At 43.2% G+C, this 18,759-nt stretch overlaps 1 protein-coding gene across 9 annotated transcripts in view; it reads right to left on the bottom strand.

The window, feature by feature from the left end:
- The window catches only part of USP54 (ubiquitin specific peptidase 54), a 230,889-nt gene that overhangs the window by 58,370 nt on the left and 153,760 nt on the right, over nucleotides 1-18,759 (bottom strand). For all 9 annotated transcript variants that reach the window (XM_068258061.1, XM_068258062.1, XM_068258054.1 and 6 more), the window contains exons 7-11: nucleotides 18,054-18,159; nucleotides 17,807-17,953; nucleotides 11,777-11,926; nucleotides 8,829-8,997; nucleotides 8,147-8,317 (exon numbers count right to left, since the gene is read on the bottom strand). In XM_068258061.1, the coding sequence (XP_068114162.1) occupies nucleotides 8,147-8,317; nucleotides 8,829-8,997; nucleotides 11,777-11,926; nucleotides 17,807-17,953; nucleotides 18,054-18,159 (743 nt within the window). The remainder of the gene's footprint in view (nucleotides 1-8,146; nucleotides 8,318-8,828; nucleotides 8,998-11,776; nucleotides 11,927-17,806; nucleotides 17,954-18,053; nucleotides 18,160-18,759) is intronic.

The following is an 18,759-nucleotide window of genomic DNA, read 5'->3' as shown; positions in this document are numbered from 1 at the left end:
AAGGAGTAATGCAATCTAAATATAAATAAATATAAATAAATTTGAATACTGAGTCACACTATGTATCAAGAGGAGCGCACTAATGTATACAAAAATAGCTGTACCTATATAAATTCCTAAATAGTACAATGATAAAAAAAAGTGCTAATAGTGTTGAATCAATCAATAAACAGTAAATTGCAAAAAGTCACAAAGTGCATAAGCGTGCATAATACATGGGAGCAACTGCTCAACAAGCAATAAAGTGCCTAGTGCAAATAATAGTGTATTGTCAATGTAAACAATTATATGATACCAAGACCAAGAAGGTAATAAGAACAAGGATAGATGAAAGTGACAGTGTGTTAGGAGACTGATGGCAATATGGTAGTAGCACAATGAGATAGGAATTGGCGAGGCTCACCTAAATAAGCAGATCAATATGGCGTGGGGACGGCTGCATGGGCGCTCCAGCGCCCGTCCGACTAGTTCCGCCGAAGCTGCTGAAGGGACGGGTTTCTAATGAAACACTGCCACATTATGTGCATTTTCTAGTGAAACACTGTCGCATTATGTGTATTTTCTGGTAAAACTCTGCAGCATTACATGTACTTTCTAGTGAAATGCTGCCGCATTATGTATATTTTCTAGTGAAACACTGTCGCATTATGTGTATTTTTTGGGTAAAACGCTGACGCATCATTTGTATTTGCTGGGGAATGGCTGCACGCACCATTATGTGTATTTTCTGGTGAAACGCTGCCACATTACGTGTATTTTCTAGTGAAACGATGCCGCATTATCTGTATTTTCTGGGGAAAAGCAGCATCATTATGTGTATTTTCTGGTGAAACGCTTCTGCATGACCAGTATTTTCTGGTGAAACGCTGCCGCATTACGTGTATTTTCTGGTGAACCGCTGCCACATACGTGTATTTTCTGGTGAACTGCTGCCACATTATTTGTATTTTCTAATGAAACGCTGCCACATTATTTGCATTTTCTAGTGAAACACTGTCGCATTATGTGTATTTCCTGGTAAAATGCTGCCGCATTGCATGTATTTTCAAGTGAAACGCTGCCACATTACGTGTATTTTGTAGTGAAACACTGCTGCATTATGTATGTGTTCTAGTGGAATACTGCCACATTACATGTAATTTCTGGTGAAACGCTGCCGCATTACATGTATTTTCTGGTGAAACGCTGCCGCATTATCTGTATTTTCTTGGGAAAAGCAGCATCATTAAGTGTATTTTCTGGTGAAATGCAGCATTATTTGTATTTTCTGGTGAACCGCTGCCACATTACGTGTATTTTCTAATGAAACACTGCCACGTTATGTGCATTTTCTAGTGAAACACTGTCGCATTATGTGTATTTCCTGGTAAAACGCTGCAGCATTACATGTATTTTCTAGTGAAATGCTGCCGCATTATGTATATTTTCTAGTGAAGCACTGTCGCATTATGCGTATTTTTTGGGTAAACCACTGACGCATCATTTGTATTTGCTGGGGAATGGCTGCACGCACCATTATGTATATTTTCTGGTGAAACGCTGCCTCATTACGTGTATTTTCTAGTGAAACGATGCCGCATTATCTGTATTTTCTGGGGAAAAGCAGCATCATTATGTGTATTTTCTGGTGAAACGTTTCTGCATGACCTGTATTTTCTGGTGAAACGCTGCCGCATTACGTGTATTTTCTGGTGAACCGCTGCCACATACGTGTATTTTCTGGTGAACCACTGCCACATACGTGTATTTTCTGGTGAACTGCTGCCACATTATTTGTATTTTGTAATGAAACGCTGCCGCATTATTTGCATTTTCTAGTGAAACACTGTCGCATTATGTGTATTTTCTGGTAAAATGCTGCCGCATTGCATGTATTTTCAAGTGAAACGCTGCCACATTACGTGTATATTGTAGTGAAATGCTGCTGCATTATGTATGTGTTCTATTGGAATACTGCCACATTACATGTAATTTCTGGTGAAACGCTGCCGCATTACATGTGTTTTCTGATGATACACTGCCACTTTATTTTTATTTTCTGGTGAAGCTCTGTCACATTACGTGTATTTTCTGGTGAAATGCTGCCGCATCATCTGTATATTTTGGGGAAAGGCTTCCGCTTTATATGTATTTTCTGTGTAAAGGCAGCACCATTATTTGTATTTTCTGGTGAAATGCTGCCGCATTACGTGTATTTTCTGGTGAAGCGCTGCCACATTACGTGTATTTTCTAGTGAAATGCTGCCGCATAAAGTGTATTTTCTAGTGAAACGTTGCCACATTATCTGTATTTTCTGAGAAAAATGCTTCACCATTATGTATACTTTCTGGTGAAACATTGCTCTGCCCACATGCGGGGCTGTGCTCACAAGTAATCACGAGTGCTTACTTATAATTGAAATGAGCCTTAATTGCCACAGCGGAGCGGCTAAATTATAAGGGGTTATTTCCCCATAATTCCGCCGTCCGCCCTGCATTCTAAACAGCTTGCATGTGTCCTATTGGTCGCATTGCAAGCCTCACCACGGTGCACTGAAATGCTCCATGGTGAGGCTCACCACGGCGCACTGAAGTGCTCTGTGGTGAGGCTTGCAACGTGATCAATAGGTAAGCTGTTTGGAACACAAGGCGGGCGGCGGAATTGTGGGTAAATAACCCCTTGTAATCCAGTACCCTTCTCTCCTTTATTGTGGTGAGTGGGTGGCAGCTTGTGCTTTGCACGTGCACAGCTGCATCCATGCCGTGCATTACAACTGCAACAGCAAGTGCACTGAACTTAAAACTTGCTCCAGTGAATCTGCACATACTCAGGTACATGTGCATAGGCTCGGAAGTAAGCATTGTAAACAGTAAATTAACAAGTAGTATGACTACCCATTAAAGTTACTCGCTTTAAAGAAACCCAAATGCCCTCTAAAGAGAAAAAAATACTACACAGTATTTATTATCTTCTTAATAGAGAAGGTAATTAGATATAATCACTTCTCCTTGTCCAATGTGAACCTCCCAGTATTACTTTAAAACAGAGTGCAAAGCCATACACATTTTTCACCAGTTTAAAAAAACTCACCAGTAACCCTTATTTACTTCCTGATCCAACTTACATACTGCAGTTATGGGGTAATTAAGGCCTACTGGTGTGCTATAAACTAGTAATTCTGGATGCACTCCTCGCTCCAAGAAGCAAATGATTTGCATGGCTCCATCCACAACCTTGGAGTGATGCATTGTGGGAAATTTAATTTCTCTAGACTAAAGGAAGCAATCACATGAACTAATTTGAAGAAAACAATATAGCAAACTGCTAGAGTAGATCATTTTATATGAGGGCTGACTTAATCTATTACTACTGAATCTTACAACATGAATACATCTAGCAAAAAGAATAAGATGTATGAAGAAAGTATATTAAAGAGGAACTTTAACATAGGCAAGTTTGGGAGGGGGGGGGGGGGGGATATAGCTGTTCAGAACCCCCCAGACCAGGGCCGGTGCAGTGTTTGGGGACAGGCATAAGTTGAGACAACAGAATGTCTGCAAGCATCCTGCTGCTTAGCTTACAGCACAGTGTTGCTGCCTGCACTTTCTTTCCCGGCTACAGTTGACTTTGTATGTAGCAACAGCATGTGTACAGAGCATGATGCAGCTCTGGGGAACTTAACATAGCACAGAGCTAGGGAAGAGCACAACCCTGTGACCCTGCTGTGTGAATGCTTCACTTTCCCCTTCATTACCAATGTCAGCTATCCTCATTCTTATATGCATTTAAACTGCTCCTGATGGATCCCATTGTCGATCGTTAGCAGATAAGACATGTCAGAAATTGCATTGTGTGTACCCAGCATGTTGTCCTACCATACTATTATACTGCATTTTGTGTTGCCGAGGGAGACATTTCAGGAAGCCCCCAGTGAAAATCCTGGGCTTGCCGCTGTGTAAGATGGATATGAACTCACCACCAGTGTAAAGCTGATGGCAGGTTTGTCAGGGAAAACTCAGTCTTCAGAGGGGCAAAAGTCATGAGGCTAATGGAAATCTAGCTGAAAATGTGATATCCTCCCTACTCAATGATGAAAGTCTTAGGACGCATTAAACTCCAGCCTTGGATGCACAGCCTTGTGGGTGATGACATCACTCCCCAATTTACATAAAAGATGCTGCTAATATTTAAACCCCAATATCTCAGCACTCACACCTCCTATACAAAACAAATGTTGAGGTTAGAGAGGGGATCTCTCCCCCCCCCCCCCACCCCCCAACTACCTCTGTGCCAAATTGCAGCACCCAGCCCCACTAGTTCACAAGGTAGTTTCGATATACCCTATCTCAGGAACCACCAGGACTGGGGAACTGCAATTTGGCACAGAGGCAGTTCAGGGGTTGTGTAGGAGGTATGAGTGCTAATATATCGGGGCTTAAATATCAGCTCCACAATCTTATACTGTACTAAATGTGGACAGGCACAGCTCCAGTACAGCGGCCTATTGGAGAGCAGAGAACTGACAGCAGCAGCACAGAATCCGACACAGTTCCGGCATAGCAGCCTAGTGGAAAGCAGAGAGATAGCAGCAGCAGCACAGAATCAGACACAGCTCCGGCATAGCAGCCTAGTGGAGAGCAGAGAAATGGCAGCAGCAGCACAAAATCAGACACAGCTCCGGCATAGCAGCCTAGTGGAAAGCAGAGAGATAGCAGCAGCAGCACAAAATCAGACACAGCTCCGGCATAGCAGCCTAGTGGAGAGCAGAGAAATGGCAGCAGCAGCAGCACAGAATCGGACAGAGCTCTGGCATAGCAGCCTAGTGGAGAGCAGAGAAATGGCAGCATTAGCACAGAATCAGACACAGCTCTGGCATAGCGGCCTAGTGGAGAGCAGAGAAATAGCAGCAGCAGCAGCACAGAATCAGACAGAGCTCTGGCATAGCAGCCTAGTGGAGAGCAGAGAAATGGCAGCATTAGCACAGAATCAGACACAGCTCTGGCATAGCGGCCTAGTGGAGAGCAGAGAAATAGCAGCAGCAGCAGCACAGAATCAGACAGAGCTCTGGCATAGCAGCCTAGTGGAGAGCAGAGAAATGGCAGCAGCAGCACAGAATCAGACACAGCTCCGGCATAGCAGCCTAGGGGAGAGCAGAGAAATGGCAGCAGCAGCACAGAATCAGACACAGCTCCGGCATAGCAGCCTAGGGGAGAGCAGAGAAATAGCAGAAAAGAGTGTGAAAACCAATGTCTGTTTCACACTGAAAATTGTGGCAATTGCGCTTCTCATTTAGTGAATAAGAAACACTCCCTGAACAAAAATTGCAAATTAAATTGTGGCAGAATAGCAGGAATTTTGCATCAATTTTCAGTGTGAAAATCTGGATTATCTGCATAAACTTGGGTATCTATACAAGAAAAAAAAGGGTCAGGTCTTGAACTAAGGGAATAAAAGAAAACATTCTAGCTTTGTGGGCCAATAGTAAACAAGATTCCCTCAATGCTGCGCAAGACATTTTTCTCCATACCACACTGACAGGGTAAGAGGATTATTTTCTATCTTTTGCTTATCTTTTCTTCTTCTCCTCATAACATGCTTTTTTCCTTTTGTTTAGTGGAAAAAAACTTTCCTCTCTACATTAACTATAAATGTGTGAATCACTACAGGATTCCAGAATATTTTGCAGTCAGTAAATTCACCAAATATAATCCAGTACCTTGACCAAGCTCATACAGCACAAATGTGGTACTCCAGTTACAAAACTTAATTTTAACAGATAATGTATGCCAAATTTGGTTTATAACCGTAGGCAGAAGACCATCCACAATAGCCTACATAACACTACACTGGGCTGACATTGTTTTTACAGCAGCCTCAAAGCAAGGATATTTTGTTTGTTCACTGCTGCTATAATGTGAAGGAGCACACTACAAACTAGATGTAAGGAGTAAATATTCTAGTACAATATTTCAGATTTTCTTATTTAAGAAACAGCCCCCCCCCCAAAAAAAACCCCAAACATATCCCTGCCGTGTCTTGTTTACATTTTAAGTCAGCGAAGCCTAAGTAGCTGCGTTTCTGTTAAATAATAACATGGATATATTCATACTATATCCTTTTGTTTGCATTTTACGGCAATGTAAAAAAAAGTAAGCAATAAAACTGATGGCCCAAGTTGACAAAAGAAAAAAACAAAAACACAAAGAGCTCATTCACACCAGATACATTTTCACGTTCAAGTTTAAAAAACAAACAAAACAAAAAAAAACCCTAAAAAAACTGACAGCATGCTGTATTTTTTGGATGACAAAAGTTTTAGTATTAATGTTGTTTCATGTGGGTAAGTACCGGTTCGTTCTAACGACCTGAAAGTTTAATGAGGGCGATAATTAATAAAAACGTATCCTGGAACTCATTTGTTTCCTCAACCCTGGCAGGAGTCCTTCTGCATCACTATGGAAATACACTGATCGGGCAAAACTTTAAAATGAGCAGCTTAATACTGTGTAGGTTCCTTTTGTGCCACCAGAAGAGCTCTGACCTGTCGAGACATTGACTCAATAAGATCTCTGGCATACACGGACAGTAGTTTCCTTATCAACCGAGCCGCTGATGGCTCGATTGATAATATCCGACAGGTCCGATGACTTGCCGGATAGATTCCCCGCTCGATCCCCGCGGGCGGACAATAGCGGGAAATCGAGCGGCTGATAAGGAGTGGGGATCTTGCCCATTTTTACCCCAGATGCTCAATTACATTCAGACCTAGGGAATTTGACAGCTAAAGAAAACCTAATTCATCGGAACTGGCCACTTCCTCCCATTGCTCAATAGTCCAGTTCTGAGGTTCACCCATCCACTGTAAGTACTTTCAATAGTGGGCAGGAGTCAGAATGGGCACTTTAATTGGTCACTGGACATGTATCCCCAAGAAAAGCAATCTGCAGGGCACTGTGTGTTCTAACACCTTTTATGATGCACAGTATTACGTCTTAAGTAGCCCTTTGTGCTGCAGTAGGTCTTATGCAAGACTGGACCTGATAGGTTAGCCTTCACTTCCCACTTACGAGTGAACCAATAGACACCTTTGTTTCTGTCCTGTCCTGTTTCTACTTCACTGGTTATCCTCCACTTTAGACCATTGGTAGGTACAAACCACTGCATATCAGGAAAAAATCACAATGGTGTCTTTTGTGTTTCAGTTTATCTCCCTTAATTGACTGCCTAACCCCATCGAAATCCCGAATGATGACTTCCCACCCTAATGCTTTGACCCCCCTCCGAATTAAATCCTTTCTGGTGCCTAACCATAGTTGCCCCCCTCCCTCACCCCCATTGTTATTTTTCCTGGTACCAAAACCTAAATGTGTAATCCTACCAGAAGGTACTGATCTATCCTTACCCCATCTCCTCAAGACAAAACCCCCAAAACTACCTGTCTAGCCCTAACCGATCCTTGTCTACAACTATTTGCTTTAGCTTCAGCATTTGGAGCCTGCCAGTAGTCTACCCTGCTTTGTGATAACACTAGTATCGGTCAAAGCACTCTCTGGTAACCAAGTTACCAGGTGCCCAAATCAAAGAACAAATGTATCAGGCTTGTGCAACAAATCGACCTGCTTTCTCCACAAGACCTGTACTTTTAGAGATGTTTCATTCTAGTCACCTAGCCACCATGATTTGGTCCTTGTCAAAGTCGCTTACATTCTTACAAACATCTTGCTCCTAAGATTTCACCTTCAACAATTGACAATTCATCTACCCAATATGTCCCACCCCTTGACAGGTGTCATTGTAACAGTCAGTGTTGTTTACTTTACCTGTCAGCAGTTTTAATGTTTTGGCTGATCAGTGTAATATAACCCATTAGTCCATGTCAGAAATCTAGACTAGTAGTTAAGGTGTGTGCACCTCAAACATTGCATCAAGCATATATTTTTCTAAATCCCACGCACAAGACAAAATGTTTGACGTCTGTTTTCAGACCTTCAGTTCACTGCTCCTCCCGCATATTAACTGTAGTAAATCACCTCCATAAATCAAGGTGGAGACTGCACAGCTTTACGCGCACGTGTAAATTGTAGCAATGAAGAAATACACTACATCTACCACTGAGATATAGCAAGACAAGGCTTAGGAATCTCAACATCATTTAGTGTACGCTACCTGTATCTCTGCTACTCTGTGATGCAGCATCATTGTCCAAATTGTAGATGACGGTGCCTTGCGAGTCAGAGGAGAAATGGCTCACCACAGACTCATGATGTGAATGTTTGTAATGACAGCTGTCAGTGGAGGAGTCTGTCCTGGTATCACTGGAGATAGATGGCTCCCTGCCTAATAAACAAAGCAAAATGTACACCAATAACCATAATGGGTTAAATCAAGGGATTAGCCTACATACTGTTAATTTGCCGTTTTTGAGGCTGTCTTTGAATCACTGTGTTCTGGCAAAATTGTTAAAGGGTCCCTGAACAAAGAAAATAAACTGAATCTGGACTTAGCCGGGGCTTCTTCCAGCCCGCTGTAGCCTGCGAGGTCCCTCGGCATCCTCTGGGTCCCCTCCATGGTCCCACTTGTGGCTCCGTTAAACCAGCAACTTTTGCTGAAGTAATGCATGTGCGGCCTTTCCACACACCCATCACAATCATGGCGCGGTGACATCGCATGCGCAACTTCAGCCAGAGTCGGCGGGTTAACGGAGCCGCCAGCTGGACCACGGATGGCTCCCAGAGGACGCCGAAGGAACTCACAGGATATGGGGAGCTGGGGAAGCCCCAGGTAAGTACAGATTCCAATGATTTTCTCTGTTCATGGTCCCTTTATGATAACAGAACAATAATCTTACCTGAGTCTTCACTGTCATAACAAGTTCTGCTGTACTGTCGCAGATCCATCTGTGACAGCATGTCTGGGATGGTTACTGGTGTTCCCCTGGGATCAGCATACAAAAGTAGTAAGGGTTGGTAGTGACCTTTTATGCACTTTGTCACCACATCTTTCCATTTTGGCCCAATCTGGGATCATTAAAAGTACAAGGAAAAAGTCACTATTTAGGGATGAGGTAAAGATTGATGTTATTCAAGAACAGAATCAGAACTGTCATATGGATACATTCTTTTTGGTCTAAAACCGTATGCAGAATTTACTAGAGGCAAACATTTCTGGTAATTAGAGGGAACTTGAGGTGAGAGGAATATGGAGGCTACCATATTTATTTCCTTTTTACCAAATACCAGATGCATGGCTGTTCTGCAGATGTAATATTACTCTAATACCTCTAATACTTTTAGCCATAGACCCTGAACAAGCATACAGGGGTGCCCATTAGGTAGAATGTGATCTACCAGTAGATCGCAAAGGATTTATGGTAGATTCCGACCCCACTACATTTTCCATTCCGTGTATATGTTACGGCCAGAACCCGAAGTGTGGCCACTTCTAGTTCTGGCCGGCCACTTCGGGTTCTGGCCGGCCAATATGCGAAGTGGCCGCAGCGCTGCGGCCAATGTGAGAAATGGAATGTATACAGCCGTCTCGCCCGGCCAAATTGATGACAAACTTGCTTAATTTTAATGAAATGTAGCCGGCGGCAATGTCATAGAATAGATGAAGCCGCCGGCTTTCGCGCACTGCCTCTCCCCGATCCCCCCCTCCCTCCTCTCGCCGCCGCCTCCCATTACAATACGTAGCAGCCGGGCGGGGACATGCAGCCGGAGAGTCGTTCGTCGCAGCAGGGGCAGCAGAGCGGGGGAGGCTGCAGACATCGCTTCTGCCAGCACCCCGCTCTGCAGGAACGGCAGGATTCCCCTGCCGCGACGAACGACTCTCCGGCTGCATGTCCCCGCCCGGCTGCTATGTATTGTAATGGGAGGCGGGGAGAGGAGGGAGGGTGGATCGGGGAGAGGCAGTGCGCGAAAGCCGGCGGCTTCATCTATGACATTGCCGCCGGCTACATTTCATTACAATTAAGCATCATCAATTTGGCCGCGGCGAGACGGCGTCAACAAAACATTTCTCACATTGGCCGCAGCGCTGCGGCCACTTCGCGCATTGGCCGGCCAGAACCCGAAGTGGCCGGCCAGAACTAGAAGTGGCCACACTTCGGGTTCTGGCCGTAACATATACAAGTGTGCTCCTAAAATTGTACATAAGTAGATCATTTTGACTTGCTAATTTTTTAAAGTAGCTCACAAGCCGAAAAAGTGTGGCCACCTCTAATGTAGAAACATTTCTAACTGGTCTGGATGGATTAGCTACATGTTTGTTTCAGATAGAGGCGTATCTAGAGGGGTGCAAGCCTTGTTCGTACCATGGGCGCCACAGCACCATGGGTGCCATGCCTGCCCCTGTGCTATGTCGCTATGCCTGCATCTGTGCCTCCCCATCACTCAGTCCTCAGATAAGATGAATTCTGTTATTTGGGAAACATGGCTACTTAATGTATGTATGTATGTAGGGAGCACTTGGCTTAGTATTAGAAAAGAGGACAGGGAGGGAATAAGAAGAGATATTTCCAAAAAAGTAACTTCAGCAATATCCTGAGCCAAAGAACACAAGCAACCATAACACATGTACGCAAGAATGGATGCCGTTTTTAAAGTGGAAGGGGGCTCTGACCGGAAGGGTGGAGGGGGGGGGGCAATTTCAGTGTTTGCCATGGACTCTATATTACCCAGATATGCCCCTGGTTTGAGATGTGTAATTTAGATGCTACTGATGCTAGAAAGACCAACAGGACAGCCAGGCAATGATATGCTGGGCAGCTTACTGTTATCTTTACATCAACTCAGCTGGCATCTTAGAGCTGGATCACAAAATCAATACATTATTGATCAGTTCCCAGTTCAAGACACAGATTTTATGAAGATTTAAAGGGGCACTACTGTGAAATTGATGCAATTTAAAATGTAAAAATAAGTGCACAGAATATTAGAATACATGTTAGCTAAATAGAAAACTTAGCTGAAACAATACAAATGAGAGTGTTCTTTAATATTCAGAAAATTATTACTGCCCGGAATCCTACTTTCTAACGTACTAGTGGGTGGAGTACATTCTCCCACAATGGTGCATAAAAGCAGCCATTTTCTGAGTGAAATGCAATGCCCCCATGAGGCTGAGGATGCAACACTGAATCATTCTAATGACTTCCACACCTCCCACGGGAGCACTAAAGGAAGTACACCCTTTACTGAAAGCTACTCTACCCATATGGCAGTGTAACACCTCTAGATACACCAGTGGGAAGTTATAGGATCTGCCACAGGTAACTATCCCTCACATCAGGAATCAGCACAGGACCTGGTAGATGTTATCAAATATCATTCAAGCAAACTCTCAAAACCCACCTCTTCAAGATGGCCTACCCCCTACTCCACAGTAGCTCTCTATTGAATACTTATTTTACAGCCCTACCTAGTGTGTCCACCTCACCTCACCTTAGACTGTAAGCCTTTGGCGGGGACCTCCCTTCCCTCGTGTATTCTACATCATCGTGTACTCCTCTCCTATGACAGCCTCACACTTGAATTACTGGGCCCACCTAACCACAATCGCAGGGTTATGTATTCTGTACCTTGTTTGCCTTGTATAGCTTTGCCCTATGTTGTATAACTTTGTTATGACCGGCATCCTTAGTATCATTGTATTTATTGTCCAGCGCTGCGTAATATGTTGGCGCTTTATAAGTACAATAATAATAATAAATATCTAGTGGTGTGAAGCAGTAATTTATAGTATTCCTTGATGACAAAAAGGAAATACCCATCATTAAAAGATTAACTCATGACTTACCTCTTTTACATGGGCATCATCAAAATACATCCATTTGCGTATTTTTGTTTGAAAGAAGAATGTTGAGTAATGTTTTCCATAGTAACAGATCATCCCAACCAGATACAGCTCAGAATGCTTTGCTCGGTCATCCGTAACTCTATAAAATAACTAGACGGAAAAAAGCATATTTTCAGATTAATACATTCATTCAGCTTGAAGGAAAATATTCTGTAATATACAAAGAATTCTCAATCCAAGTATGCTTGACCCATATATGAAGTAGCAGTAGTCATGTGATTGCTAGTGATTTTCTCAAAATAAAGCTAGTTCAAGTATTTTAAAACACTTAACCCATCTGTATATAGCTACTGAAGCATGAAAGAGCTATTACACCAATGTCCAGGGGGTTGAAATGCAGAGGTCATTCTCTCGCTGCTGAAGAAAAAAAGTGCGACAACCTGTAGCAAATGCCAGCACTGCGCCTCATACATCTGCAGGGACACTCGGTAAACACATTTGATTTTTGTTGGTTGCAACGATTTTTCTGGAAAGATCATTCCTGAAATCTAGTGTGAGTACAGTGCCCCTCAATGTTACTAGTAGCGATGTAGTCAGAAATCAGATATTTTGGATCACCAACAACTGATCTACCATTGTTGTTTTATATTGTAGTCCTTGCATAGATCACCTCTCATTTCTATTCCCAATACCCACTTTATAGAACTGAATCGGTTAGTTAAATTGTCCGACAGTGTTCCTGTACAGCAATTTTTAAAATATATTTTAAATTAAGAATTGCAATCAATTTTTATGAGTGAGTGATCAGATTGTTAAAATGTTAAAATTCAAAAAGAAAAAAGCATGGATGTCTGGCACTGTAACTTTAATGCAAACAGCAGGTGTACAACAAGTGAATCGTAATGCAAGTACAAAATGCATGTGTCCGTGCAAAAGGAGGGTATTTATCGTGCTCTGCTGGAATGGGGAGGCAACTGTGAGCGCCAGAGGGTGCACGGCCTTACGACCGTTTCGCAATGGGGTGAGCCTTGCTTCCTCGGAGGCTAACGTGCACATTAGCCTCCGAGGAAGCAAGGCTCACCCCATTGAGAAACGGTCGTAAGGCCGTGCACCCTCTGGCGCCCACAGTTGCCTCCCCATTCCAGCAGAGCACGATAAATACCATCCTTTTGCACGGACACATGCATTTTGTACTTGCATTACGATTCACTTGTTGTACACCTGCTGTTTGCATTAAAGTTACAGTGCCAGACATCCATGCTTTTTTCTTTTTGAATTTTTGCAATGTGTAGCTCTGCTTTGTCTTGAGCACGTAACACCTGCTGGAACTACATTATAACAGTCGCCAGGCTCACTACATCCACAGGACTAGCTGAGTGCCCGCCTCCCCTCTCTCCCAGTTTTAATGAAATGTTACAATGTACCACACATATGTTACATTTTTTTAATTATGAAAAAAATGTTTGAAAACTCAGAAAAAAGTACTTGGGTCTGTATATCCAGTAACTGACAATCTGAATCTACCACACAAAACTCAATCTTCATAAAAATTGATCAGAAAAATCCAACACTCCCGATCTTCATTTATTGAATAGAAATAGGAAATTTGATCTGATTTCTTGAATAAAAAATACACTTTCGATTTTTCAGGACAACTGATCATTTTTATTGAATTGCTGTAAAAAGTGATCATTTTACTGTATGGTGTGTGGCCACATTTACAGTAACAGCTGCACACCTGCGACCAGGTGGAGGACTGGGAAATTTAGAAGGACACTCCAGTTTGCAGACTATGTGACTGCTGTTCATATCTTTATTCCATAATGCTAGGGGGTGCACAAAATCCAACAATTGTTTCAGGGCCACGCAGGGTCCCCTTTGTCAAGGTATGCAGAGCCCAAGCCCTCATGGTAAGGGCAATCCAAGCACAGATAAAATTAAATAGATTTAACTGGACATCTTTTTCTCTATTAGAAGACATTTCATCACTCCTGCTGTTGTAAGTGAATAGATACTGCGCATGCGCAGTTTTCTACCTCTGAACCGCGCATGCGCAGTACTGTCACTCTGGCCGCCGTGATGATGCTGAGCAGCCGGCGCGATGACGCGTAGCGTGTGCCAAAGATTCAAAATCAGGAAGTGTTGGCCTGACACCCAGTCCAGGTGTCGCCGGCAACGGGGCCGCCAGAAGAGCCAGGAGAATGGCAGGGGATATTGCGGCCTATGATGGGCTGGAGGAAACCCCAGGTAAGTGAAAGTTTTGATTTTAATTACTGCTCGGGGTCCCTTTAAGGATCACACACATTTAACTTAAAGGAGTTCTGTGGGGGGTTGGGGAGGAGAAAAACAGACACTTACCTTGGGCTTCTATTAGCCCCGTGCAGCGGTAATGTCCCACGCCATCCTCCTCCCATCTGCCGTTCTCCGCCGCCGGCCCCGGTCTAAGCGGCATGGGCTCCAACTGCGGCTGCGCTACAGTGGCCGCGCACCCGCTCGCTTCCGCCTGCGTCATCGGAAGCTTACTGCGCAAGCGCAGTACAAGAAACCGTTGTACTGCGCCTGCGCAGTAAGCTTCAGATGACGCGAGCAGAGGCGCAGCAACGCGCATTATTCGCCTGTGTGACAGACGAATAATAGCCCGGTGCCGGCTGCGGGGAACGGCGGATGGGAGCAGGACGGCGTGGGACATTACCGCTGCAGGGGGCTGATAGAAGCCCCAGGTAAGTGGCAGTTTTTCTCCTCAGAAACCCCCACAGAACCCCTTTAATGCACAACCAACCACACAATATGACCAACCACACAACAAGTTGCTTACCTGAAAAGTACGTACACACAAGCCAACCAACACACTTAAATACTATGGGCTTGATTCACAAAGTCGTGCTAACTGTTAGCACGCTGGTGAAAAGCCCATTATCACGCCTGAACTCAGTACACATGGCCAACATATCTTTCAACATACAAGTTTGGAAAATAGTTGGACAGATTGTTGGTACGTGTGTATGAGCCTTTAGGCATTTTATAAGTGTGGATAACATCCATTTACTTCAGCCAAATAGTCTAGTTAATTGATACTATTAAGCAGATGTTAATTGTTTACGTGCTGGGGAAGTGTTCAGTGAAACAAAATAGCATTGTCTGTTGATGACAACACAACAGGTATGGGCAGTCTACTCTTTAAATTGCACTGCATTAAGTTTACTTTAAAACTTTTGACCCATAAAATCAATCTGGCGCTTAAAACTGATATCGAATGGTTGTGAATCTGGATGGATCCCCTGGTGGTGCGATCAGGCAACCTGATTGTGCAGTTCTTGGCATCCACTGTATAAAAATATAGAAAAAGAAGAGCACTCTAAGGCCAATATGTGCAATATATAATTGCCCTGTCCAGGACAGCTCTCATCTGAATTCTAACAGCTGTCAGTGAGATAAAGCCTGTATGTGCTTGAGTCCCTTTCACCACTTTAGGATGGCAGCCCCAGGATCGCCTAACGCCGATCGGCGTAAAGTCCAGGGGCTGGCCTTTGCAGGAGATCACGCACGCTAGGTGGTGAATGAGCGACAACAGCACTTGCTCCACAGCAAGGCTGCCAACTCCCCCTAGCCAGGGTAGCAACACGAGAGCGGAGTCCACGTGACAAGGTGCTGCCGCCAGGTGAGTGCAGGGAAACAGCATTGGGAGGTTGCTGGGCAACGCTGCGGCGGCTGTAAAGAGGTGGCAGGATATATGACCTATGTAGGAAACAAAGCATCTCACCAGATGAACATAGCTGTGCACCTAGTGAATACCCATAGGTGAAGAACATTCAAATTTCATACAGCATCCTGGTCAGGATTCAAACCTAGGACTTAAGCACTGAAAGTTGAGAGTGCTTAAAGGGAACCTGAAGTGAGAGGAATGTGGAGGCTGACACGTTTATTTCCTTTTTGATAATGCACATTGCCTGGCTGTCCAGCTGATCCTCTACCACTAATACTTGTAGTTGTAGATCCTGAACAAGTACGCAGAGCATACTTCTATGATAAATCTGCTGATTAGCTGCATGCTTGTTTCAGGTGTGTGATTTAGACCCTACTGACCAGAAAGATTAGCAGGACTGCCAGGCAACTGGTGTTGTTTAAAAGGAAATCAATATGGCAGCTTCCAGAGGTCTCACACCTTGTGTTCCTTTTAACAGTCAACCATGATTCTGTCCACATTTTACATTTACAGTGGTGTGAAAAACTATTTGCCCCCTTCCTGATTTCTTATTCTTTTGCATGTTTGTCACACTTAAATGTTTCTGCTCATCAAAAACCGTTAACTATTAGTCAAAGATAACATAATTGAACACAAAATGCAGTTTTAAATTATGGTTTTCATTATTTAGTGAGAAAAAAAAACTCCAAATCTACATGGCCCTGTGTGAAAAAGTGATTGCCCCCCTTGTTAAAAAATAACTTAACTGTGGTTTATCACACCTGAGTTCAATTTCTGTAGTCACCCCCAGGCCTGATTACTGCCACACCTGTTTCAATCAAGAAATCACTTAAATAGGAGCTATCTGACACAGAGAAGTGGACCAAAAGCACCTCAAAAGCTAGACATCATGCCAAGATCCAAAGAAATTCAGGAACAAATGAGAACAAAAGTACTGTAATTGAGATCTATCAGTCTGGTAAAGGTTATAAAGCCATTTCTAAAGCTTTGGGACTCCAGCGAACCACAGTGAGAGCCATTATCCACAATTGGCAAAAACATGGAACAGTGATAAACCTTCCCAGGAGAGGCCGGCCAACCAAAATTACCCCAAGAGCGCAGAGAAAACTCATCCGAGAGGCCACAAAAGACCCCAGGACAACATCTAAAGAACTGCAGGCCTCACTTGCCTCAATTAAGGTCAGTGTTCACGACTCCACCATAAGAAAGAGACTGGGCAAAAACGGCCTGCATGGCAGATATCCAAGGCGCAAACCACTTTTAAGCAAAAAGAACATTAAGGCTCGTCTCAATTTTGGTAAAAAACATCTCAATGATTGCCAAGACTTTTGGGAAAATACCTTGTGGACCGACGAGACAAAAGTTGAACTTTTTGGAAGATGCGTGGCCCGTTACATCTGGCATAGAAGTAACACAGCATTTCAGCAAAAGAACATCATACCAACAGTAAAATATGGTGGTGGTAGTGTGATGGTCTAGGGTTGCTGCTGCATCAGGACCTGGAAGGCTTGCTGTGATAGATGGAACCATAAATTCTACTGTCTACCAAAAAATTCTGAAGGAGAATGTCCGGCCATCTGTTTGTCAACTCAAGCTGAAGCGATCTTGGGTGCTGCAGCAGGACAATGACCCAAAACACACCAGCAAATCCACCTCTGAATGGCTGAAGAAAAACAAAATGAAGACTTTGGAGTGGCCTAGTCAAAGTCCTGACCTGAATCCTATTGAGATGTTGTGGCATGACCTTAAAAAGGCGGTTCATGCTAGAAAACCCTCAAATAAAGCTGAATTACAACAATTCTGCAAAGATGAGTGGGCCAAAATTCCTCCAGAGCGCTGTAAAAGACTCGTTGCAAGTTATCGCAAACGCTTGATTGCAGTTATTGCTGCTAAGGGTGGCCCAACCAGTTATTAGGTTCAGGGGGCAATTTCTTTTTCACACAGGGCCATGTAGGTTTTGAGGTTTTTTTTCTCACTAAATAATAAAAACCATCATTTAAAACTGCATTTTGTGTTCAATTATGTTATCTTTGACTAATAGTTAACGGTTTTTGATGAGCAGAAACATTTAAGTGTGACAAACATGCAAAAGAATAAGAAATCAGGAAGGGGGCAAATAGTTTTTCACACCACTGTATAAGCAGAGTAACAAGCATTATGGGGATGCAACACCCTAATACAATTCTTTAACCTCTTGAATAACATCTATACTAGAAAGAATCAATGTACTTTAGTCAGTGTTTTTATCTCCTGAAATTATTGGTTGCTGAAACAACAAGGACCATACATTACACAGAAATGACTACCAAAGCCGACAGGAAACTCACATCCCCAAGCTTTAAGCATGTTCCAAGGCTGTGTATGACATCTTCAGCCAAATCCGAGTGATCGGAGTCCCACACCAGTCCTATGGTTATGATCTGAGGGGCGTTCATGAGCACTCTGCGAATCCTGATTTTCTCACCACAGTTACTCTGTAAATGGAGATTATTAGAGAAGTCAAAGGAGGAAACAACATTGTTAAACTACACAAGGTAGAATAATATTCTAGAGCTCAACTGATTGGTTACTCACTGGACAGTTCCTCAAGTCTCCCATAGTGCTAGCTTTTTGTAACAATTCTCCAAACATATCTGGTGTTGGTTTTTCTCTTCGTTCCAACATACATATTGCCTGGTTGCTAGGTATATAAATAAATAGAACATGAATTAGTCTATAATATTTGTGAGTGAACAAATGTGATAAAACAATCAAATATATACTCCAGACAACCTATGTTTTCCTTACATTTCATGTCATGTATTTCAAAGCAATATGCTATATGACAAGATGGCATCTTAATAATATTAAATAATACATATTAGACAGTATAAACTTGGTCCAAACTCGAGTTCATAAGTGGACCAAATGACAATCCTGGTTAATGGATGTTGCAAAATAGTGTTGGCTGCTATGGTGGTTAGAGAACCAGGTCCCAGTACTTCTATAACTGCCTTTAAATCAATATAGGCAGTGTCTAACTGTGCCTTCATGTCCCTCTCCAAACTATAAACAGTGATACTGGGCCGAGGCGAGGTCTCCTCTTTATGTTGAATCTAGTACAGGGAAAGCTGTGGCTGGATCGTGCCGGCATCACTGACTACCTTCTGCAGACATCAAGCCAACAAACGTTGATTCTGGTAATACCTTTATTGACTAACTGTACATGGTTTATTGCAAGCGTTCTCAACATTTTACAGATCATAAATATTTGGACAGAGACAACTTTTTTTATTTTATT

Source organism: Hyperolius riggenbachi, chromosome 10 (assembly GCF_040937935.1).
Source record: "Hyperolius riggenbachi isolate aHypRig1 chromosome 10, aHypRig1.pri, whole genome shotgun sequence".
NCBI classification, from domain to species: Eukaryota; Metazoa; Chordata; class Amphibia; order Anura; family Hyperoliidae; genus Hyperolius; species Hyperolius riggenbachi.
The sequence above is the reverse complement of the archived record's forward strand: the minus strand, read 5'-3'. Positions and strand labels throughout refer to the sequence as shown.